Source organism: Oncorhynchus kisutch, linkage group LG13 (assembly GCF_002021735.2).
Source record: "Oncorhynchus kisutch isolate 150728-3 linkage group LG13, Okis_V2, whole genome shotgun sequence".
In the NCBI taxonomy this organism is placed as follows: Eukaryota; Metazoa; Chordata; class Actinopteri; order Salmoniformes; family Salmonidae; genus Oncorhynchus; species Oncorhynchus kisutch.
This window is the reverse complement of record NC_034186.2, coordinates 39,784,804-39,809,234: the sequence shown is the minus strand read 5'-3', so window position 1 is coordinate 39,809,234 and position 24,431 is coordinate 39,784,804. Positions and strand designations below refer to the sequence as shown.

The 24,431-nt window shown below is 45.3% G+C and overlaps 1 protein-coding gene across 11 annotated transcripts in view; it reads right to left on the bottom strand.

Annotated features, from left to right (window-relative positions):
- The window catches only part of LOC109902410 (unconventional myosin-IXb), a 99,338-nt gene that overhangs the window by 13,455 nt on the left and 61,452 nt on the right, over positions 1-24,431 (bottom strand). For 6 of the 11 annotated variants that reach the window (XR_004202398.1, XM_031786234.1, XM_031786233.1 and 3 more), the window contains exons 3-25: positions 24,096-24,190; positions 18,988-19,050; positions 17,771-17,870; positions 15,718-15,818; positions 15,290-15,419; positions 14,691-14,780; positions 14,424-14,540; positions 13,991-14,125; positions 13,746-13,867; positions 13,410-13,551; positions 13,008-13,203; positions 12,214-12,289; positions 9,460-9,573; positions 8,366-8,405; positions 6,197-6,319; positions 5,938-6,018; positions 5,470-5,580; positions 3,341-3,466; positions 2,989-3,138; positions 2,593-2,750; positions 1,235-2,362; positions 1,020-1,089; positions 674-829 (exon numbers count right to left, since the gene is read on the bottom strand). Coding sequence is in view for 10 of the 11 variants with exons in the window: in XM_031786234.1 (XP_031642094.1) it covers positions 674-829; positions 1,020-1,089; positions 1,235-2,362; positions 2,593-2,750; positions 2,989-3,138; positions 3,341-3,466; positions 5,470-5,580; positions 5,938-6,018; positions 6,197-6,319; positions 8,366-8,405; positions 9,460-9,573; positions 12,214-12,289; positions 13,008-13,203; positions 13,410-13,551; positions 13,746-13,867; positions 13,991-14,125; positions 14,424-14,540; positions 14,691-14,780; positions 15,290-15,419; positions 15,718-15,818; positions 17,771-17,870; positions 18,988-19,050; positions 24,096-24,190 (3,624 nt within the window). In the remaining variant the exon portion in view is untranslated. Of the gene's footprint in view, positions 1-673; positions 830-1,019; positions 1,090-1,234; positions 2,363-2,592; positions 2,751-2,988; positions 3,139-3,340; positions 3,467-5,469; positions 5,581-5,937; positions 6,019-6,196; positions 6,320-8,365; positions 8,406-9,459; positions 9,574-11,115; positions 11,209-12,213; positions 12,290-13,007; positions 13,204-13,409; positions 13,552-13,745; positions 13,868-13,990; positions 14,126-14,423; positions 14,541-14,690; positions 14,781-15,289; positions 15,420-15,717; positions 15,819-17,770; positions 17,871-18,987; positions 19,051-24,095; positions 24,191-24,431 lie in introns of all 11 variants that reach the window. The other 5 variants (XM_020498733.2, XM_020498730.2, XM_020498734.2 and 2 more) reach the window with 3 other exon arrangements.

Here is a 24,431-nt window from a genome sequence, read left to right as displayed (position 1 = left end):
CCAATCTTGGCGACAATTACCTTAAGTTCACCACTTCTCATAATTGATACACAAATTATGGATGACGTTCTCATTTTATTACCTGAAAAATACACCCATGTTTATTCCCATCAGCACATTGACTTTTTTTGTGGTGGATTTGGGGAAAGCCAAATTATTGAGTCCACAAATAATCTAGGACCACTTGTTATTTAAATTAATTAATCATTCAATTGAAAAATGAGAGTTGCGTTAGTAATCCACAGGAAAGTCATTGGCTAATAACACACTTACAGTAAGAGCCTGGCAAAATGGTAGCTACGTTACAACTACTTCTTTTTTTGCTGCCATGGACATGACATTTGATAAAAGAAGATTAACTGCTGGGTGAAATAGCCCATGACGACACACATGGCTTGCCGAAACAGCTAAATCATGACGGTTGACCAGAAAGGTTTTCATTGTGGAGTTGACCAACCCTGAAGTGTATACACTCCTAAGCCTCTTTATTATGTTCTGTGTTACATCTAAGGAAGTGTATGATGATGGGGTTAAACACTATGGCAGAAAAGGTCAGAAAATGGAGTCCAGAGATAAAGAGCCAAAGGTGTGCGAGGAGGCACCAGGTTTGCTTTGGCTGGCAGGGCTCAGTTTCTCTGAGATGGCAAGCTGTGCTCTGGCTTTGTGATTATACCTTATCCATGGACTTTGAGTGCAAGGGCCTGCTTGGGCCCACAGGGGACAAAGGGAAGCAGGTCCAATAGTCCACTTCCGCACTTTTCTTAAAAGGCGAGCGTCTACGAGCTAGCCGACGTTTGTGTTTGGCACGTTTACGGTAACGTGATCTGACCTAGCCAGAAAAGCACAACGACACTTTGAGCTTCCATTCAGATGGCTTGCAGGAAGGATGTGATTGGCTAGCTTCAGCCTGTTCAGATCTGATGTGCTACCCTCATATTTGATGAAAAAAAAAACAGTTAATAAGAAAAGGCAAGGCACACAACATGGTGGGTATAATACTAGAGCAACAAGCATGTTACCTCTCTGTTTGACGTAGCACCAGCCGATCCAGGGGACATAGCATCAAAAGATGACGAGTTTCCAACACTCCTGGAAATAAAGTAAGTACGATACAGAGATGAGGGAAATTCATGCTCATAACTGGGGGAATCATCAGTCCTTCCTCATGTTGCAAAAACAATGACATCCTGAAGCAAGTATAGTGTAGATATCAGAAGGATATGACATGTCGTACTGTGAATATTTTTTTATCCTGTCCTTGCTGTGGGCCTCAGGAGGACTGGTACTCTCTGGTTGTTGTAGATCAATCTTCCCCTCCTTCCATTTGTCTGCCTTCTCCTTCATAGCGTCCTGTTGGCTGTACCGAGTCAGGTTGCCGGGACCCAGGACCTCATGGCCGTTCCTGTTAGCCATTGGCTCAGGGGGGTTCAGGGGTAAGGTGCTGGGGCGTATAGGAGCAGGGGTGGTGGCTTTGGCTTCCTTCTTCCCCTTGTCGTCCTTCTTCCAGGCTACAAAGGTGTACTGGTCCATTTCCTTGCTATCCGTCCGGCCTTTTGGCTTTTCCTCGGCTCGGCTGGCTGCCTCCTGATCTATGACCTTAGGGGATGGCTCCTCCTTGGTGGCTGCCGAGGCGACCCGCTTACTCTCTCTCTGGCTGTGCTCCAGGCCCCGCTGGCGCCGAAGCTCCCTCTTCTCCTGGCTCCTGGAGGCTGTGACCTTGTGGAGGGGGGGAGGACGTAGCTTCTTCTGCCCCGACTGGGGGTCTGCAGAGGGGGTAGCCTCCGCAGCCGCCTGAGCCCCCTTGTGTCTCTCTGGTGAGTAGGGGGCAGCTGCCTCTGTGGTCCCCTCCTCCTCGGGCTCCTCGGAGTGGGCTTGCTCCTGTTCCTCCACAGCCTGGCTCTTCTCCTCCAGCTGGGTTCCAGCCTCAGCCTGTGTACTGTTGCCCTTATCAGGCTGGGAGACTGCAGAGGCATTCCCCTTTTCCACCTTCTCAGAAGGTGAACTAACTGCAGTTTCTCCATCTTCCACTTCCTCCCTCTGCTCCTCCTTGTCCTGGACAGGCACTTTGTCCCAATGCCGGCTCTCATCTAGAGTCCTTTCAGCTACCACCTGTGCCTCTAGTTCCTCCTGTGTCTCAGGTTCCTCATTGACGCTTTCTGCCTGCCTCAGCCTTGCCTCTTCATTCTCCCTCCTCTCCGCGGACTCCCACTCTGCCTCTTTCTTTCTCCTGAACGCCTCTTCCTCTGCATCCATTTCCAGTCGGGTTGCCTCCTCTGCCTCTCTCACTAGCCTAGCTGCAGCTTCTTCCCTCCTGGCCTCCTCATCCTCCTTTTTCCTCCTGTCCTCCCGTATTGAATGGCACCTGTAAAGTCCAACATGATTCAGAGGTTGTTCAACATCCATATCACAATGTTAGGCATCTCTTAGAATTTTTTAAGTATTTAGAACAAATAACTGTGGGGATTCTGGCAACAACAGTACCAGAATTCATGAGATGTTGTTAATAATAACTTAGTCGCTAAGTATCTCGAGGCATTTCAAACGTTATAAATACTACATGAAGTATTTCAGTGGTGTGGCCTGGTGCTGTACCTCCTCCGTGCTGAGTGTCCTCTGGCCAGAGCCTGTATCTTCTTGATGCTGGTCCGCCTGTGGAGGTACTGTGATCTCTGTCTAGAGCCCCTCCAAACGGCCTGAATCAGCGTGGCCGCCTGACGCCGTCTCTCCTTGTGTTGCCTACGCCATGCACGCTGGAAGGGACGAACAGGGGCAAGAACACATTATTAGCCTGTCTGCAGAAATATGATTGTCTCATATAGGAAGGTTATTGGACAATTTATATGTATTTCTTGGTAAGAAATAGACACCGAAAATGATAGTATTCAAGGCATTCCATACAGGGAAAAGTAATATCTTTGAACTGACATCAGTGCCTTTTCTGTACACACAGTTTTATGGTGGAACACAAAGGGTTATCACACAGCTTACCTGGATCAAGATGGCCGCCTGTCTCATCTCCAAGAAGTACCTCCTCTCCAGGCGTGCCCTGAACCAGAGCTGCAGGAAGATGATCTTACGCATCACGTCCTTGTGCAGCGTGTCCTGCAGCTGCTGACGCTCTAGTTCCTTCAGGTAAACCTGAGGATCACAATTGAAGAGATACAAGAGACACATAAGTGGAAAACTATCTCTTATTATATATCTCTTTGGGGAGCATAGGCTACCTGTTCATTTTCCTTATGCTAATAGTTTAGAAAGTAACACCACGATAGCCTATATCTTTAACTTATCATAGGAAAGTGAGGGTTGAGTAAAAAGAGTGAAGGAGCGCTTGTCTAACCTTGGTTTTGCCTATCTGGTAGGTGGTGTGGTCTAGATTCATCCTCTGGAACAAGGCTGAGATGTCCTCTGGCTTGGAGGGTGTGGCGTTTTTGGGCAACAGCACTCGGAATTGCTCGATGAATTCCTATTTATGGAAGGTACTTAGTTCATTGACCAACACAATCACAGATTTCCGTGAAATAGACAAACTACTTATTTGAAATTCATAACAGACACACAAAAAAAAAATTGGGGTCCACCACATGACTTTGACCGCACAATTTTTTTCATAACACATTCTTGTCCAGTACACGATTTTCTTCATAATGAATTCCAATTTGTTGTTAGGGTCTTGGAATTATATGTTATGATAATTGACCACGCCAATGTAAACGATCAGACATAACCATTGGAGGGGAGAGGGCAGGATTAGTGCATATCAGACAACTTCTTTTATCATGTGATTTGCGCACATGGGTTTGGGTTGCTAGACCTTCACGTTATACACACATCCTCCCAGACCAAACTCCCTCCTATCATTTCTGTATAAAGTAACCTACTGCCTTTATCTGTGATTGAAGTGCACTGTATACAAAATCGTGTGGTGGACAATTATTTTTGTACCCGCCATGAATTTCTACTTCACAATAATTTATGATTAGTGGGTTACATTAAGACAGACAATGCCCAATAAATATTTTCCTTCTTATACTGTAAATAAACACAACATGTAACAATTAACAATTTTACTGAGTTACAGTTCATATAAGGAAATCAGTCAATTGAAATAAATTAAGCCCTAATTTATGGATTTCACATGACTGGGAATAGTAATCTGCATCGGTTGGTCAGACACCTTAAAAAAAATACCAGTCAGCATCTGGTGTGACCATTTATTTACCTCATGCAGCATGACATTTCTCAGAGTTGATCAGGCTGTTGATTGTGGCCTCAATGGCTGTGCGAAGACGCAGAATTTTGGTGGGAACTGGAACACTGTCGTACAAGTCGATCCAGAACATAGCAAATTTGCTTAAGGGGTGACATGTCTGGTGAGTATGCAGGCCATGGAAGAACTGGGACATTTTCAGCTTCCAGTAATAGTGTACAGATCCTTGCGACATGGGGCCGTGCATTATCATGCTGAAACATGAGGTGATGGCAGCGGATGAATGGCATGAAAATAGGCATCTGGATCTTGTCACGGTATATCTGTGCATTCAAATTGCCATCAATCAAATGCCATTGTTTGCTTTCTGTAGCTTTGCCTGACCATGCCACCATGGGGCACTCTGTTCACACACCGCCATCTGCCCGGTACAGTTGAAACCAAGATTCATCCATGAAGAGCACACTTCTCCAGCATGCCAATGGTCATTGAAGGTGAGAATACCAAACTGTAGTCAGGTCGAGACCCTGGTGAGTATGACAAGCAAGCAGGTGAGCTTTCCTGAGACGGTTTGACAGTTTGTGCAAAAATTCTTCAGTTGTGCAAACCCACAATTTATCAGCTGCCAGGGTGGCTGGTCTCAGGCGATCCTGGAAGTGAAGAAGCCGGATATGGAGGATCTGGGCTGGCATGGTTACACATGGTCTGTAGTTGTGAGGCCAGTTGGACTTACTGCCAAATTATCTAAAACAATGTTGGAGGTGGCTTATGGTAGAGAAATGAACATTCAATTATGTAGCAACAGCTCTGGTCGACATTACTGCAGTACACATGCCAATTGCACGCTCCCTCAAAACTTGGGACATCTGTGTTATGTGACAAACTGCACATTTTAGAGTAGCCTTTTATTGTTCCCAACACAAGGTGCCCCTGTGTAATGATCATGCTATTTAATCAGCTTCTTGATGCAAGACACGTGTCAGGTGGATGGATAATCTTTGCAAGGGAGAAATGCTCACTAACACAGATGTAAACAAATATGTGCCCAAAATGTGAGAGAAATAAGCTTTTTGTGAGTATGGGACATGTTGCGTTTATACTTTTGTTCTATATATATATATATATATATATATATATATATATATATATATATATCAATCAGAGTTACACAGTTAGCTATTGGTAAATAATCAACAACAGATATTGCTTCCTTCCCGGTGTCTGCTGGCTATCCGAGTCAGTGAACAGGTGCAGCGTACCTGGAAGGTGTACTTGGCTCCATAGCCAGACCTTCGGATGCGAACAGTCTCCAGCATGCCTGTGTAGCGCAGCTGCTGCAGCACCAGGGTCTCATTCAGGCACATCTCCTTCTGTACACACACAGACAGAACGTCGTTAGAGGAACGAACGCAATAATTTTCCTCATCTTGGTTGTAAGTAGTAGCCTCAATGTTCTTTATTTATGCATACCTATGTACGAATAACGTAATGTATAATAACTGATACCAATACTGTATAGATGCTCATGTGTTATAGATGACTGCTAATGGAACTGTACCATGTTTTACTATAACTGCTTTTAGTGTCACAAAACTATGAGTTGTCCACAACGTGGTTTTTAAAATCTGTATTTTGTATTGTCAACTACCGTATCATTGTGGATGGACACTAATAAAAAAACGAAACTCCGACTCTGGTAAAACATGTTTTTAGTGAAGTGACTTTACCTTCTCAGAGTTGGAGCGAATACAGCGGACGAAGAAGGGCTCTGCTCTGCCCAGATTCTCCAGCAGCTTTGTCAGAGAGGTCTGTCAATGTAAAAGAGGTTTCATGTCAATTAAGACTTACCTCAACAAATAAACATTTCCCATGTTCTGCATCTGCATTGTATGAAGTTTGCATTGTGTGAAGTGTGGCTATGTCTTTTCAGGTGTATGTATGTTAGTGGCTGCCTGGCTGCAGTATTTGCTGGTGAGATCAGCTGACCTGGAACTGAGCGCTGATGCTGGGGGTCTTCTTCTTCTTGTTGAGGTGATGCAGAGACTTGGTGGAGCGGTCGTGGATGGTCCGACCGACGATGAACTTCAGGGAGCGAGAGTCCAGCAGGCTCTAAGGAACAGCATCAACACCACAGAGTTCTAAACGTCTGCAGATAGCACAACAGTCTCATTGATACTCTCGGAGTTAAATGAAATGTTTTGAAGGAACAAGACCCTCACTGGCCAGTTTATTAGGTACACTCCACTACATTTTTAGTAAATACCTGTAGTCAACTTGTGCAATATGTTAGGAGATAAAGCAGATTGCGTTCTTCATTAAATCGGTCGGATTAGTTTACAATATTAAGCTTACTGTAGTTTCCAAGAACAGTTGAGCCAGTCACGTAGCTTATGCCTGCCCATATCATAAGCCCACCATGGGGCACTCTGTTCACAACGTTGAGATCAACAATCCACTCATCCACACAATGCCATACACATGGTCTGTAGTTGTGAGGCCGGTTGGATGTACTGCCAAATTCTCTGAAACAACGTTGAGGTGGCTAATGGTAGAGAAATTAACATTAAATTCTCTGGCAACAGTTGTGACACAAAACTGCACATTTTAGAGTGGCCTTTTATTGTCCCTAGCACAAGGTGCACCTGTGTAATGACCATGTCTTGATATGCCACACCTGTCAGGTGGATGGATTATCTTGGCAAATGAGAAATACGCACTATAAGGGATGTAAACAAATTTTAGAAAATATTTGAGAAGTATGCTTTGTGCATATGGAAAATGTCTGATATTTTATTTCAGCTCATGAAACATGGGACCAACACTTTACATGTTGTGTTTATATTTTTGTTCAGTGTACTTTAGTGAAACACATTCGGCAGAAAAAAGCTTCATTTTCATTACATTAGAAGTGCAACACAATTTGGCTGGCAGAGCTACCAATGAAAAAGCAATATATATTTTGCAAAAACAATGCATGGCAATCATATTTTATATTTATTATATAATGTAGCAGATACATTTCCTAATGTTTTGCTTAAAGCTAATCTTGCATTTTACCAGAGAAAAGTAGGATGGCTACACCGAGTCAGAGCGCTGTCTGTTGATAGATTGCCCGTTTTGCACTTCTCCACTCGGATGAGAATTCACACAAGAACAAAATCAGTCTGATGCCAAGCAGATATTACAATAATAAGCATTTTAGATCTGTTCACAAAACGCAGCAAGCTATTCCTTATGCGTTTTATATTTTGCTGTGTAAAAAAAAACTAAGAATTCTGCATTAACGCGACCCCTAAGTTACCTTGCTTGTTATCCAAGTAAGTGGTTTAATTAATAAGGTGAAGGGGCATCATATTGTGTTAGCTTTCTGCCGTGCTTGAGTCAAAGCCCTTTGGGTGAGTTCTGTACAGATGCCACTGCCATCTTTTGATATCCTTGCGTTTTTTGTCCTCCATTCTTGACCCGTCTGCTCCTCCCCCATCTTCTCAGAGCAGAGCAGGCAGGCCCGTTGCCCTTGCGACTCCAGACTCCACAGACACAGCGTGTACACATGCTGCTCCAGAGCCAGAGTACCGTTTTCCTTCTGACAAGCATGTCAAAACTTTGTTCATTTGCACAATGCAGCTCATTCACTTGTATCATGTCCAAACTCAACAAAAGCTACCAATACATTTGGTAGCTCCTACCTATATATGTATAATTTTATGAGCTGGATTGCCGGTCTTTGCAATTAGTTTATTCTCATTTGCGCTTGTTAACATATCTAGCTAGCAGCCTCCATGGAAATTTGCTATTACTTGTGCAAATTGTGTTAGCATTCTGGCAATAGATGGACAAATCTGGATAGCACCCAACCTTAGCGCGACAAACACACATCCAGTCAGTGGCAGTCCTGTGGGTGAAAACAGCTTGTTGATGAGGTCGAAGGAGAATGGCACGAATCGTGCCCCCTAACAGGCGGGGCCACAAATAGTCAAATAACGGTGCAGTACAACAGTGGTGTGCAAAACGGCATCTCGGAACGTACAACTCGTCGATCCTTGTCGCGGATGGGCTATTGCAGCAGATTCTCGGATTGTATATTATATTTATTTTTCAAATGACATTAATATAGGCGTGCACATAGCTGGCGTATGTATGATGTATGAAGTTTACCTTGGGTATGATCTGTTTCTGCTTCGCACTCTTGTTTTTCCTGTGGGGAAGGGATAGGTTAGTGAGAGTGGCTCAGCTCAGAGACGTCGCTGAAAAGGTCTACGGGTGAGCATGGGGGCGAGCCGTGTTAGTATGGTGAGTCATGCTCAGTCAGTGAGGCGTGAGGGCTGGCACCTGGAGTATGGGTGGGATGACAAGGGCTGGGGATGATGGAGGGAGGTTGCGGGATGGAGGAAGGGGGAACCTGGCCAACCAAAATCAGCCAGCCCGGCCGAGACCCATACAACCTTTAGGATTACGAGACGTGTTCCCCGAGCTATCTTGTTTTCATCACTACATATAGAGCATTATATAAGCCTTCGGTTTATAGTGGAACTGTTGCCATGTCCCGACTACACTGCTTGACAGTGTGTTATTTGTGAGGTCAACACTCAACTTTTGTTTTGTTTGACTGTGTTGAAAATACTTGCATAGACTACACCCAACAACTATAGTTTTATATAAGTTAAAAGAAACAATAATTTGTAACAAACTTTTACATTCTTTTTGACTTCACAGTCATACAGTTTCATCTAGAAGCCAATGCATTCAGGTGAGTAATGTCCTTGTTCATGCAGCAGCTGATATTCAAGCCATCAGTGCATCCTCAGCTTTTATCAAGGCCTCTGCATCTCCATTAAAACCCATATGGGCAAAAGCCTTGTTGCACTACAACAGCCTCATGCTAATCAACATCACATTGGGACCCAGTCTATCTGGGCCTTACATTTCACTATCACGAGCAGCCTTGTGTTGTTGGGCATCGTTCTGCAAATAATTAGGATTCCTGTGAGGAGGTCTTTGTTCGTAGGTGCGGTCTCAAACAGCTAATTACATAGCCTGTGTCTTCAACTGTCTGTCACGGGTTGAGAGCTTTAACAACCATGTGAGGTGAAGACATTTTTTTGTAGTCAAATCAGGTGTGCTAGTGCTGGAACAAAATGTGCAACTAAGGGGATGCCTCAAGAGGACTAAGGTTGAACACTGTTCGAGCTGGGTTGGACTTGCTAGGCCAAGCTGGGCTGAGCTGGAAGGGGCCAGGGCTACAGACTCACTGAAGGAGGTGTCGAGGGAACCGCAGGCGACCCCAGGACTGCAGCAGCTTGCGAGGGTCCTCGCCATCCAGCTGCAAGTCCTTAATGGAGCTGATTATCTGGGCATGCATGTCCCTGATTCAACCCAGCAAGGGCCACAGTGGGTGAAGAGGACGGTGGGGAGGAGACGGGATGAGGGGGGGGGGGGGGGGGGGTTGGGCACGGGGCATAAGGGGAGGGCATGGGATGTAGGAACACCGCTGTTAGGACACCTCAAACGACAGAACCCCCCCCCCCCCCCCCCCCCCCCCACCACCAAAGAACCCACTTCCAAAGAGAAACACACACAGAACCGTTAGAGGTCTGAAGTCGAGAGCAAGTAAAACTTCTGGTTAACATGTGGGACAATGCCACTTCAGTTCAGACCACCCAGCCATTGCTGCAGTAGAAAGTGAGGTTGTGCACGGTGTGGATGTTCGCACACGCCATACTCCTGTAAGTAAGTATTGTGAGCATGCATTCCTGAATCAAAGCTTCAGTGGTTGACATCTTTTCTCCATGCTGGTGTTACACTGCTGGCGACTGGGATTGGTTTTATACTGGTGGTAAACTGGGGTGGACTGGTGTTGTTAAGATGGCTGTTCCTCTGGATCCATGCATTACTGTACTTACCACTCTGATCAATAAACCAAGGGAGGTCAGGCAGGAAGGGACGGGCCCATAAGGTACCATAGAAAAAACGGCCCCTAGACATGACGTCGTTAGAATTTTCAGGTCTGAAGGGACCAGATAGGGGGAAGCAGTATGGTGGAAACTCCCCCAAGCTAATCGAAAGCCTAGGTGGAGCTATACCCATCTTACTAACACCTATCACCTTTGCAAACACAAGGGGTAGGGCCCTAAGGAAGGAACTAGGGGTGGTTTAAACACAACTGTTCAGTTCCTCTCAGAGAATGCTCATATTAGAACGGGGGCCTTTGGTCCATTTAGAAACTACAATGATGCATTTCACTTTCTCCGTCGGCAATTGTTTATTACATCTCCGACCTCACCACTAGTACTCCAGGACCTGAGATGTATAGCACTTGCCCTGACCTGTTTCATTAACTAAACTTTACTACTACTGTTTATAGTATGCACACATTCTTAAATGCTGTACTAACCATATGTTAGTGTGCCCAGCCTTTCCAGTTGTTTCCTCCCAGTAAAATCAGTAGATTAGCAGAGCAGGGCAGCACTAAGACCTTCCTGTGTTCTACATTAACAATAATAAACTAGGGTGTTGAGACAGATTACCGTGGCCGAGAGATGAAGAGCGAAAGAAAGGGAGACCGTAACGTGAGCAATGTGGTGGAAAATAGAGAGCTAGAACAGGGGGAAGAGAATACGAACAAGATGCAGCCTGTTGATTATAAAGGAAAATGTTTGCCGTGTTTGATGTTTATATGAAGTATTTTTTTGCATGTTTCATATTAGGACTTCCCTTTCCAAACTAAAGAAACCTATGCCTGCTGCAAACTTTCATGACGTAGAGTCTCTCGTGTATCTCTGACATGATGAATATGAGCAAACTCAGAGCGGGAATGAGCCAGAGGCTAACTGCCCGTAACAACACTGTCCCTTCCTCCTGCTTGACCTCCCTCCATCCTTCTTCCTGCTCTCCTCCAGTCCACTTACTTCTTACTCTCATAGCTAGCAAAGATGTCTTCGAAGGCCTCTAGTGGGCGCTCGTCAGAGTGATCAAAGTAGAAATCGAGCATAGAAGCCCGTCTGTGGAGGGGAGAGAACAGCACACGGAGTCACCCAGGGGCAGGGGAGAAAACGCAGGGGCCAGAATGACATGGAGGATTCATTCCACCATAGAGATATTATTGCATGGATTTGATTCTATGGATTTGACAGAGCTTGCGTCATACAAGCGACCAGGAAGCACACATGGGAGCCAACTGTTTCATTCAGTTCCATTTACCGGGGGACTAGTGGGAGTTCTATTTGGCCAGTACAGATACACTTCCTGAACAATCGTATGATTCATAATCATGATAACACTGTCTGATCCTGCTTCATGTAATCCTAGGCGCTGGGACACGGATCCCACAGTACGGGTGCTCACCCTTTCATTTGTCATCTTTGTGACAAATGGATTTCTTAAATACTTTTACAAATAAAATGGGGATTGAAGCCCAAATCACAACGTGTTCTCTGTGAGAGGCCCCCCAATCAGGGACTAGTAAGGGGCTTGTTATTGTAAGGCAAACTGATTTAAGTTATTCTGGTTCATCCTAAATACAAATCTTTTGTCTGTATAGTATAGATACAGTGAGATGACTTGGTCTTGGATCAAGGTAGTCGGGTTTGTGCATTTAAAGTGGATTTTTGATGGAAGACTGAGGCATTGCCCGTGGGCTTTAACGCCACAGGCACTCTGGTAGATTGTAATCACTGTGAACACCTGCCGTTGTGCCTCAGGGGAGAGAGAGAGAGAGAGAGACCCATCTGTCAATCATGACATCACACCCAAAACAGTAGAGGAAGATGGCCCATTTCACAACGCTACCAGAGTATGTCTCAATTTCCACATTAACATACTATCTAGTACGCATGGCGAGGGCCAGCCATTTTTTGTGACCATGTGACCTAACAGGAAAAACAAACGAGGGCCCTATGCATGGGCAATACATCACTTCTTTCTAAGTGGTACAGAAATGTGGATACTGGGACAAATGTTTCCCTTCTTCCCTGTGTGTCCCTCTCTGTCAGAGGTCTGTGCCTTACCGGTACATCCTTTCTACAGGCGTGTTGGACCTCTGCAGCTCCCCCAAAGGAGTCCTGGAAGTGGGGCGCTGCACACCTGTTAAACACAAACCGACATCAGACACACATATAGGTTCTAAAAAGACGAAAAGACTACACCGCATGATTCTGCCTGTCAGAAATCAGAACAATCCAGTTGAGTCATTCCAGGGGCCATTTCCCTGCTTTGTTTTTCCTTGATTCAATTTAATACCATTAATCCCTATAAAAATACCCTCTTACGTCAATGGGCCACTTTTCTCATCTAGTCAACAAAACACAAATTCTCTGGTGGATAATGACTGAAGCTTGCAGGGAAAAACCTGATATTTCAAAAGCCTCATGTTTCCCCCCCAAGCCCTGCTAAACTAATTAAGCTAACACAAGTAAGCCTACTGCAATTATTGGTTACTGTGCATGTCACAGTTCAGGTAGTACAGTTCTAACTCTGAGACATGGCTGTAGACTCCTATAGTGTCTAAAGCATGTGTACACCTATACAATCAGCCGCCCATTGTACCGCTGCTCCCAGCTGTACACGCACTGTACCGCTGCTCCCAGCTGTACACGCATTGTACCGCTGCTCCCAGCTGTACACGCATTGTACCGCTGCTCCCAGCTGTACACGCATTGTACCGCTGCTCCCAGCTGTACACGCATTGTACCGCTGCTCCCAGCTGTACACGCATTGTACCGCTGCTCCCAGCTGTACACGCATTGTACCGCTGCTCCCAGCTGTACACGCATTGTACCGCTGCTCCCAGCTGTACACGTACCTGCGGTCTTGGCGGCCCAGCGGCGTCCAGCCTCGTTGAAGGCCGCCATCCCCCTGATGGTGGCTCGCAGGATGCCCCAGCGGAACATGGCCACAGGGTCCATCCCGATCAGCTGACGCACGTAGGCCCGGTCACTGCTGCGCAGTAGAGCCACAATGTCTGGACGCATGTGGTCCGTATTCTTCTCCCGGAAGTCCTGCCAGGAGAGTCACAAGGAGACGGTTAAGGATGTTGAGGCCATTTTAGAGTCGCCGCTAAGCTTATTAACGCACTGAACAATAATTAGATGTCAGTAACAATGAACAGTTACACAAATGCAAGACGCCTCGCCCAATCCCCTAGACATTACATGATAGTAAACACGGAGTCTGACTATGTTGGTGGGTGGTTGTCCATCCCTACCTTGATCTGGTATTTGACTTTCCCAGCAAAGTGGTGGATGACAAAGGCAGGCTCCATCACAGGCGTGGGCACAAAGTACTTATTCTCCTGGTGCTGCTGCTTAAACTTGGCCAGCAGGGTCTTATCAGTGGCATGGGGGAAGCTGAAGAGCAGGAGAGAAAATAGAGGGCATGAGAGAAGGAGGGGGGAGACGTATACCGTTTGAACCTGCATCTCATCTAAAATGTAATTTCTTGCCGCTTACAGGAAACTATGTAGCAAAGCAAATCTTTAGGCTGCAGTCACATGAAGATCAACACATGGGGGGGGGGGGGGGGGGGGGCGTGATGTCCTTACTTGCTCTCCTCGTCCAGTAGGTACAGGAGACCAGTGGGCTTCTTGCTGATGAGGTGGATGCAGCCCACGTTGTCAGTGTAGTCTATGTTGTGCCAGGTGATGCCCTCCGCCTGGTACTCCTCCTGTAACGGACCAATAACACGGTCAGAGCTAAAGACATAGGATCAGCTCTGTTATACTGTCCTTATGGCACCATAGAATCTGTGTTATTCTATTTCAATGAGGCGCACCCAGGGCCAACTCACCTGCTCAAGTTTGAAGATGTGCTGGTTGAAGTAATACTGAAGCTGCTCGTTTGCATAGTTGATACAGAACTGCTCAAAGCTGTTGGTCTCAAAGTCCTCAAAGCCAAATATGTCCAGGACCCCTATTGACAAACACTGGAACAGAACAAATACATACAGTAGGTCAGTTGGAAATGTAGGTAAGATTGCCTAATAATGTCACCAATATCATACTAGAGCTCTGGTTAGTTCATTCTTTTTTTTTGTCATTCGCGTAAAAATATACTTTTTTCTAGTTATTTCTGGGGAACTACCGACATGTCTGGCCTTGACAATGACGAAACATGGAGAGGGGAACTCTAAGCTGCATTCCTAGGTCTGTGCCGTTGTGTGTGTGTGTGTGTGTGTGTGTGTGTGTGTGTGTGTGTGTGTGTGTGCTCGCTCGCTCTCTTACCGGGACAGATTCCTCCATGTCTTTCTTGTTGAGCAGTGCATGATTGATGCGCAGGACAATCCAGTTGAACAGTGCACTGTACAGAGACTTGGCCATGGAGTCTCTCGCAGTGATGGCCTGAGAGACAGAATGGGAGAGAGACAGAGAAGGGTGAATGGGAGTAGACCGACGCACAGGGAAAAGGAGACCTACGACGACACAATGATCCCGGGGAAGAAATCCAGCAAGATAATGATAGACTGATATTCAGGGCCTATGGTTGCCTACCTCACTGTGGCTGTAGGGCAGAATCAGCTTGTCATTGACTGTCACCGTTTTCCTCTTAGTTAGTGCCTCGACCAGCAACTCCTCTTCCACCTGGGAGGTCACACAGAGAGGACATTACACTCACAATTCTCAAAGCTTGCGACATTACTAGGGACAGACCAAAAATACATACATTTAGTGGAGAGGAGGCTTCCTGTATAATCATTGGGGAGAACCAGGCTTCGTCAGTGGACAATAATAGAACACACTCACTGTTTGGGGATGAAACGGATAACCAGCCACATGTTCAGATTTTTACAATGCTCTAAACTCAACTACATTTGTCTCAGTGGACCATTAAGACAAATGTAGTTGGGCCCATTTTAGCTGTCTCCCTATAGCAGGGATAAGTTTGTCATTTTAGATCATAATAAATTAACATGGGGCCTGATCCTAGATCAGCACTCCTACACTGAGACGCTTAGAACGCAGGCCCCATTTCAAAAACTTTTTTTTTTTTGCTGAATCAGTGTTCCCACACATACTGCATCCCTCCAGGACCCAGAGTAAAGACTACTCACTCATTGATGTGTAGACAAGAGCAGCAGAGCCATTGTTACCTTGAGCAGGTCTGAGAGGGTAGCCAGGACTTCCGGTGGTCCCACGTCCAGTCCCTCGTCTCGGCCTGTAGACGTCTGCCTGTACGTCACGTTGCCCAGGTACAAGATGGCCGACAGCACAGAAAAGATCCTGCAGCAGACAGGTGTCATTATCATAGAACCACAATGAATAGAACAGGCCTTCCTTCTACAGTATTTCTATTTTTCTGCCATATTAGATGCACATGACTGCCAACTACTGCATCAGAGGAAAGGGTTGTCTGGCTACATTTGGGCAGGAGATTCAAGTGGATCCAAGTAACGCCAACCGACTACAGCATACGCAAATCTATATGACCCATTGCATTAGACAGCCATTTAATGGATCAAATGGGGTGTGGTGCCCTTGAAGTAGTGGAGATTGACTGCCCATTGGCATGTTCACTCACTGTTTCTTAGTGGCAGACAGGAAGCCCACCATCTCCATGGCCTGCTGCAGCCTCTCAAAATCATGACGCAGGTCTTCTTCATCTTCGATCTTAAAGTTTTGCTGCACAGACAGGAGAATGGGGAGAGCGGTTCATTAACATGCAGCGCACATATGGGCAAGAAACTAGGAGAACAGAGCATATGCAGGCCATTCACTGCATAACAATGACACCGCATACCAGGTTTACTACCAACTGAGTCAGATGGGGAATGTTACCTTGAGCCAGTTCAAGTACAGGGAAAGAGATTATTAAGACATGCGGAACCCAGGAATAGAATGAGAATCAGGGTACAAAGGATTATACAGTTGAAGTCGGAAGTTTACATACACCTTGGCCAAATCCATTTAAAATCAGTTTTTCACAATTCCTGACATTTAATCTGAGTACACATTTCCTGATTTAGGTCAGTTAGGATGACCACTTTATTTTAAGAATGTGAAATGTCAGAATAATAGTAGAGAATTATTTTTTATTTCAGCTTTTATTTCGTTCCTCACATTCCCAGTAGGTCAGAAGTTTACATACACTCTATTAGTATTTGGTAGCATTGCCTTTAAATTGTTTAACCTGGGTCAAACGTTTCGGGTAGCCTTCCACAAGCTTCCCACAATAAGTTGGGTGAATTTTGGCACATTCCTCCTGGCAGAGCTGGTAAAACCGAGTCAGGTTTGTAGGCCTCCTTGCTCGCACACGCTTTTTCATGTTCTATAGGATTAAGGTCAGGGCTTTGTGATGGCCACTCCAATACCTTGACTTTGTTGTCCTTAAGCCATTTTGCCACAACTTCAGAAGTATTCTTGGGGTCATTGTCCATTTGGAAGACCAATATGCAACCAAGATTTAACATCCTGATGTGCATATGTTGAAGCAACATCAAGACAATTTCCCGCCTCATGATGCCATCTATTTTGTGAATTGCACCAGTCCCTCCTGCAGCAAAGCACCCCCACAACATGATGCTGCCACCCTCGTGCTTCACGTTTGGGATGGTGTTTCTTCAGCTCGCAAGCCTCCCCCTTTTTCCTCCAAACATAACAATGGTCATTATGGCCAAACAGTTCCATTTTTGTTTCATCAGACCAGAGGACATTTCTCCAAAAGGTACGATCTTTGTCCCCATGTGCAGTTGCAAACTGTAGTCTGGCTTTTTTATGGTAGTTTTGGAGCAATGGCTTCTTCCTTGCTGAGCTGCCTTTCAGGTTGTCGATATAGTACTCGTTTTACTGTGGATATAGATAATTTTGTACCCGTTTCCTCCAGCATCGTCACAAGGTCCTTTGCTGTTCTTCTAGGATTGATTTGCACTTTTCGCACCAAAGTAAGTTAATCTCTAGGAGACAGAACGCTTCTCCTTCCTGAGCAGGATGACGGTTGCGTGGTCCCATGGTGTTTATACTTGCGTACTATTGTTTGTACAGATGAGCGTGGTACCTTCAGGCATTTGGAAATTGCGCCCAAGGATGAACCAGACTTGGAGGTCTAGAGTAGAGTAGATGTCCTAACCGACTTGTCAAAACTATCGTATGTTAAGACATTTGTGGAGTGGTACAAAAACAAGTTTTAATGCCTCCAACCTAATTGTATGTAAACTTCTGAATGTAGTTAAGGGACGATAATAAAAAGGTACTGTACAGAAGAGAACACAGCAGAAAATCAGATCAGTACCTAGGGAACTAACTAATGGGGATGTGGCTCTAGATTTAGTGGTGTATACAGTAACTGGATATATACTGCTTGAGGTAGAGAAATACATGTACTGTGCTAAGAAAAACATTACTAGTGTAGTGTAACTACGTAAAACCAGTGTGTGTGTGTGTCATTGCTGAGGGGAGGATGGCTCATAATGTCTGGAACGGAGCAAATGGAATGGCATCAAACACATGGAAACCATGTGTTTGATGTTGATACCTTTCCACTCCAGCCATTACCACTTGCCCGTCCTCCCAAATGAAGGTACCACCAACCTGTGTGTGTGTGTGTGTGTGTGTGTGTGTGTGTGTGTGTGGGGTACCTGCTTGAGGTAGAGGTAATCTTCAGGCTGCAGGAGTTTGAAATCCCTGCGCTCCTCCTCGGACGCTCCCACCAGTAGATAGTAAAACACATGGTAGTTCCTACAGGTACACAAAACCATGTTTAGTGCGTTCAGTAACATTTGTTTTGTGTGTGGATAGTGTGGTTTTCGGCTTTTATTATTTGTTTGCTTTCGTTATTTGGTGAAGGTGATATATTTTAAGGTGGCAATAAATAAATCATTTAATTTAAAAAAACGTGCTTCTTATATTGAAAAATAAATCACTTTTTATTTGGTACACATACACATAATTAGCAGATGTCACTGTGGGTGTAGCGAAACACTTGTGTTCCTAGCACTCAGAAGTCAACACTGCGGTAGTATTAGTTTCCACCACCCAACATTGACTCTGTGTCTAAGGTGCAAGCCTAGTAATGAGCGGGAATGCTGCTATCAGTTGTTCCAGTCCTGCCATCAGGCGGCCGGTCAGCTTGCATTGTTGTAAAACCACACGGGCATAATGAGTTTCCATGTTTACTACTGAGTCTCGCTGACATCACAGATACAGGCAGACGTGATCAAAACAGAAGCTCATTTCAACAGACGTGTTGGCATATGAGTAACATGAGTAGTATAATACTACAACTCCTGTAATACTATAACTCAGACACATCTAGTGAGAACAAGGGTTCATTCTGTTTATAGGCTATACCAACCCCAACCAAAGCATTTGTAGTAGAAATAGTAGCACTTTTTAATTTACCTCTATCTAACTAGGCAAGTCAGTTATGATCAAATTCTTATTTTCAATGACGGCCCAGGAACAGTGGGTTAACTGCCTGTTCAGGGGGCAGAACGACAGATTAGTAACTTGTCAGCTCGGGGATCCGAACTTGCAACCTTTCGGTTACTAGTCCAACGCTCTAACCACTAGGCTACGCTGCCGCCCCACTACGGTGCTAGTCACGGGTAAATAAATTATACATTTCATTTTATTCCTCAAAAAAATAGTCAGTTCACATATTGATGAAACTCTTTGGCACATATTCTGGCTGGGTAAAAAGTTAGCTCTGTGTCTAGGCCCGAAAGTCACCCTTGGACATGGCATGTTAACTGAATATGAAAAAGGCACCCAGGGGATCGTCCCTCTGTTTGTACAGAGGGCCTCCACAGGTCAATAGGGGTCAAAGATCATGACCCCTGCTGTTGCCCTTTACCTCTCATTCTTTTCTCTGGAGACCAGGCGAGACTTCTCCAGGAGATACTTCTCCACGATTGCCCTGAGAATGAGAGAGAGAGGAGAGGGGCGAGGTGAAAGGGGAGAGGGGAGAGAGAATGAAAACATCAATCAAGTCACACTGGAGTTAGTCTGGTCCTTTCACTTGGCTCTGTGTCTCGTGTTCGTGTGTACGTGCGTGCACGGGCGAGTTCATGTGTAAGGGTCGTAAAAGCGGGATGGTAGTGACTGAGGAGGAGGGGAAGCAAAGGCAGATGGTCAGTGGAACAATAAAGACTTGAACAAAGAGTCCAGATATGGACAGCCTTAGCGGGGTGCATAGTGGCATGGTCATGTTAACGTGCATCAAAATAGCCACTACGAGCAAGAGTTTGAAACTGCTCTAATTAAAATTTCAGGCATATGGAAAACATTAAGCTAATCTTCCTGTTTATTGACAAACTAAAAATAGAGTGTCAGGGCGATGGCTGAGTGGTGTGTGTATATTAACCCCTTACATTCGTGGAAATTGGCCTACATGGATAGGGCCAAATTTAAATGTTTCTAGCAGAATAACTATAAAAAGCATACATACCATGGTACCAATTGAAAGGGAAACACTTGATGGGGAAAATGATCAGACCAACAGTTCACCTGACAAGACTGAATCTAAAGTATTACACTTGATTTTGTGCATTTTTTCATATCCTGTACTTTTCACAGCATTTGTCAGTATAACATAAGAGTAGTCATTGAAATTGAGGTAGGTGGTACAAGATCATTTAAAAAACTAGCGTTTGAGTGAGGTCTAATTAGTGTCTCCAAGTGGCCACACACCTCTCCAAACTGGGCACAGTTCCTAAGTCATTTCAGTACAGTTATGATTCAAGGAGAGAGCCTTCAACTATAAGGTGCTTTTAGCTCTTCTAGCTTTGCCATTGAGGAAGTGAAACAAGCACAGTTTTGTTTGGAACACAGCCCTGCGTCCCCACCGGCACACAATTACTGTCGTTGTTTACGCAATCCAAAAAACATTTAATTATAAATCTCAATCTGGGTCCGGTGGGCATCATGGCTAGCTAAGTTATAAAATACGATCTTAGTGTTATGCTTTCAAAAAGGCACTTCAGACCGATTGTAAATTTTGGTCCGCACAGAATGGAGTCGTGAGTGCATTCACGTGCGTGTTCCACGGCTACTTTTCTGCACAATACAAACAAACACAGGCTCATTGTGTTCAGGACAACCCAGGCTATAATGCATGTCATCCTCGCAACTGTGGAGCAAACAGTGATCATCAAGGTTGATACTGTAAATGACATGAGTTTTCAAAACATGGAAATGAGAAGTACACATTCGGACTTTTAGGTGTGTGGTTTTGCTTGTACGACATCAAGCGGTATTCATTATAATCTTCAACGTCTCATCTTTCGGAACAGACTCCTCTCGACGTAGAGTATTTCCCCACACTCGGTTAACAAATGAGGAAAAGTAGCGCAAGTAGCAGGCCTTTTCCTCATTTGTGGCATCTGTTACGCGTGCGGTGCTCAAGTTTATAACGTCCGTTAGTCAAAACCCATACAGCGCTGTGGAGCGGAAAACCTGAGCTCTGACATGTATAGCATGTTGTTATCGTACAGCCACTGTGTTCCAATGTAGGCACTTCTCAAAGAAAATCTGGCATTTTCAACTGTTTACAGGATGACAGGTGCTGTGAGTGGCAAGGGTTAACACTAGTAGCTCAGGCAGGCAGAATGCCCAGTGCTGGGCATGGAAACTTCACTAACTGGCCCGCTGTCTCTTTATAGAGCTGATCTAATAAAAAGCAATGCCAGGCCAGAATGTGCACTAATGCATTACCACAACCAAGCTAAGGGGCTACTGCCTATGATATATTATCTTCATCATTAAGGTCCATATGCAATGCAGACACACTATGACCGATACAGACACACAGTTCAAGACCAGACTATGGATATTGGATAGATCCTCAAACTAAGAAGCCACTCCAGGTATCACAGTGAGAGTCTAATCTCCAAATCCCAGGCAGTGAAAGCTAGTGAGATCCAGTGAGCCAGCTAGACTAATGCGGCGCTGAGCGATAGAACAAGCGTTTCCATTTTAATAATTTAGCAGAGGCCCTTGTGAAGAACGACTTACAGGAGCAATTAGGGTTAAGTGCCCTGCTCAAGGGCACAGATTTTTCACCTACGTGGATCAGGATTCGAACCGGTTACTGGCCCAACACTCTTAAATCACTACGCTACAGTACATGCTTTCCTCTGCTGCTCCATTCACTGCTGCTCAGCAAGCCATTGTTCAGCAGAATGTCAGCAATGTCTAGCTGTAATCAATGGCTTCGGACTGACAGACCGAGACCCTCAACTACAAGCATAACAAGCTCAACCAGCACTACTACAGCTCAGCCACTGAAGTCTCAATGGCAACATTTCAGCCATCGATATTCAATTACTTTGACCCCTCTCAAGCTAAGCAATTCAATAAAAAGCAATGTGTCCCTGTTGTAGGTTGCCTGACAACTCAAACTAAATTATTCTGCTGCTCTATGTTCGCTACATACTTCAGTTTGACACTGCCATCGTTGAAGTCGTTTGTGGTGCTGCAGGATTGTTTTCAGAATACAGATTATTTATGTTCAAAAGATTAATCCACCCAGGACTCCATCTACATTGAGGAATATAGATGGTCAGTCACAGGCTTCATTAGGAAATGTATTGATGTTTTACCCACAACAATCCGGACATGCCACAACCAAAAACCCTAGATGAACTGAGATATCCATACAATGGTGAGAGCCCGTACTGCAGCATTCAATGTCAGCAAAATGAACCCTGATGACTTGGTGGCGCGCGACATGTACAAGGAAAGCAGGTATGAGCTTCGCAAATCCATTAGGGACGCATAAAGACCATACAGACTCTTGAATTGATGTTCGAGAACACAGACCCGCGTCACATATGGCAAGGACTACAAGGGCAAATCCAGCCGTGCGGTGCCCACCGAAGGCTCCCTCTCAGAAGCACTTAACACTTTCTATGCTCACTCCCTGCTCCAGACGACCAGGTGCTTTTGCTCTCAGAGGCTGACGTGAGGAAAACTCAAGACTTGAATGCTCACATAGCCGCTGGCCCAGTTGGCATCCCTGGCCAAAAAAAAGTGACATGCCCAAATGACTATCACCCCTCAGTGTGTGCTGACCGGCTGGCGGGCATCTTTTCAGACATCTTGAACCTGTCCCAGGCTATAGTCCAACTGCTTCAAGACCACCACCATTGACAGTGGTCACATTCCCAGTGACCAAGAAAAAATAAATAAATAAATGTGACATGCTCAAATGACTATCACCCCGTCGAACTCACCTCGGTCATTATGGAGTGCTTCAAAAAGGCTAGTCATGGCACACAAGGCCAGCCTGCTAGGCACACTGGACCCAATAATTTGCCTACAGCGCCAACAGATTCACGGAAAATACCATTTCTATCACTATTCACACAGCCATAACACAATAACTCCTGTGTGAGAATGCTTTTCATTGACTACAGTTCAGCAATCAACATTAACTCCAAGCTCGACACCAAGCTCAGAACCCTGGGTCTGGACACCACCCTCTGCAACTGGATCCTGGACTTCCTGATGGGTAGACCACAGGCCGAGAGGGCTCGCAACACCTCCTCCACACTCTCTTAACACAGGGGCCCCCCCAGGGGTGTGTCCTCAGTCCTCTGCTGTACAATGTACACCAACGACTGCGTGACATTTCACGAAATTTGGCATGCCGCCCCCGGGTCCTCTCCAAATACTACCGCCGTGCCATGACCATTTGCATCATTGCCTGGTCCACGAACACAAGGCCCAGTACATCACTGGCATGCAGCATCAAGGACCCCATACACAAGCTGTTCTCTCCCTTCCTGCAGGCTGACTGTATAGGAGTAGGAGGTCTGAAACCGTCTCAGGACCTGTTGGTTTCTACAAGCCATCAGACTGCTGAACACTTGAACTGACCACCTGCTCTGATTATCCTCACCTTAGCACACATGCACTCACTCATGCACACATCTACTTGGACATACATTCATGCCACACACACACCTGCTGCTACCAGACTCTTATTATACTGCTCAGTTTATGCACTGCCCCCCATTCCCCAATACAAGTGTAAATATTGGACTGTAAAAATGGTGCCTTGTATTATACTTACGCTAAAATCTTTATTCTATTCTACTGAGCTAATGACTTTGTTCCTATTCTTATCTTTTATCATTTCTTATTGGTGTTGCATTGTCAAGAAGGAACATGCAAGTGAGCATTTTGTTGGATCATCCACTATGACGAATAAAACTAGGTGACGTCAAAAAGTCAGTGATTGGATCATCTCTAACCAATCACTGTATCAAAGCCAATGACGCATTTTCAAAACATCGCTTTACCAACGTGTTTTCTGGCTCTGGCCCAACCCATTGGTCTCAAGGGCCAATCAGAATGGTTAGAATATGTTTCTGTTCTGAAAATCGTTGGGAGACAGACGCATTGCGGAGAAGAAACTAAAGTCTATGGGCATGGTGTAGCGTTTGTAATATCTTCACTGAAACGTTTGGGAGCAGCACCTCTGTTAGAGAGGAAATGACAGAGCAGAGCAGTGTGTGACGCAGGCAGTAACCAGAGAGACTGCAGGCAGAGAGAGGAAGGAGGCTCTGCTTTAACTTGGGCCAGCAGGCTTCAAACAGAAACAACCTAAGACAACTAATACACTTCTCACTAGCCTTGTATGGTATGATGGAAGTAACAGCCGCTGTCTGCTGTCACGGAGGTTTCTGCTAGTCACATTACAGTTCTACTGAATTTCAACGGTAACTGCCTTGTGGCTGCCTTTGAGAGCCGGTGTGTGAGTGTGCTGATGAGGATGTTGTTCGTGTTGAAGGGGCAGAGTACGGTGTGGGTGTGTGTTATAAAGTTTTACAAACATACCCAGGAACATCCACACAGGAGGAATGTAGTGTGTGTGTTTACAGGGTTACTCAGACAGACAGAGACAAGAGGATTGACTGTCATCACAACACACAGTGTGGGCCAACGGTCAGTACTTACCCTCTCACCACCCCGCTCTCCAAGTAGTTGACCTGGATGAACTTCCCAAAACGGCTGGAGTTATTGTTGTGGGCCGTCTTGGCATTCCCAAACGCCTGGTAGAAAAAGAGACCGAGAGAGAGGTTGAGATGGTTACGTTCACTGTGTGGACCATAAAATGAGTCTAGTTAAGAAATAGGAATAACTACACTTATGCTAATACTGGGGCTATTAGAAGCTGCCAATGTTACCAACAACAGTCTGCTCAGAATGACAACACACGGCCTCAGAGTCCAACACTAAATGAAAACAGCAGCTGAGAGACGGGGGGACGACGACTCCTCACTTTCCATCCCT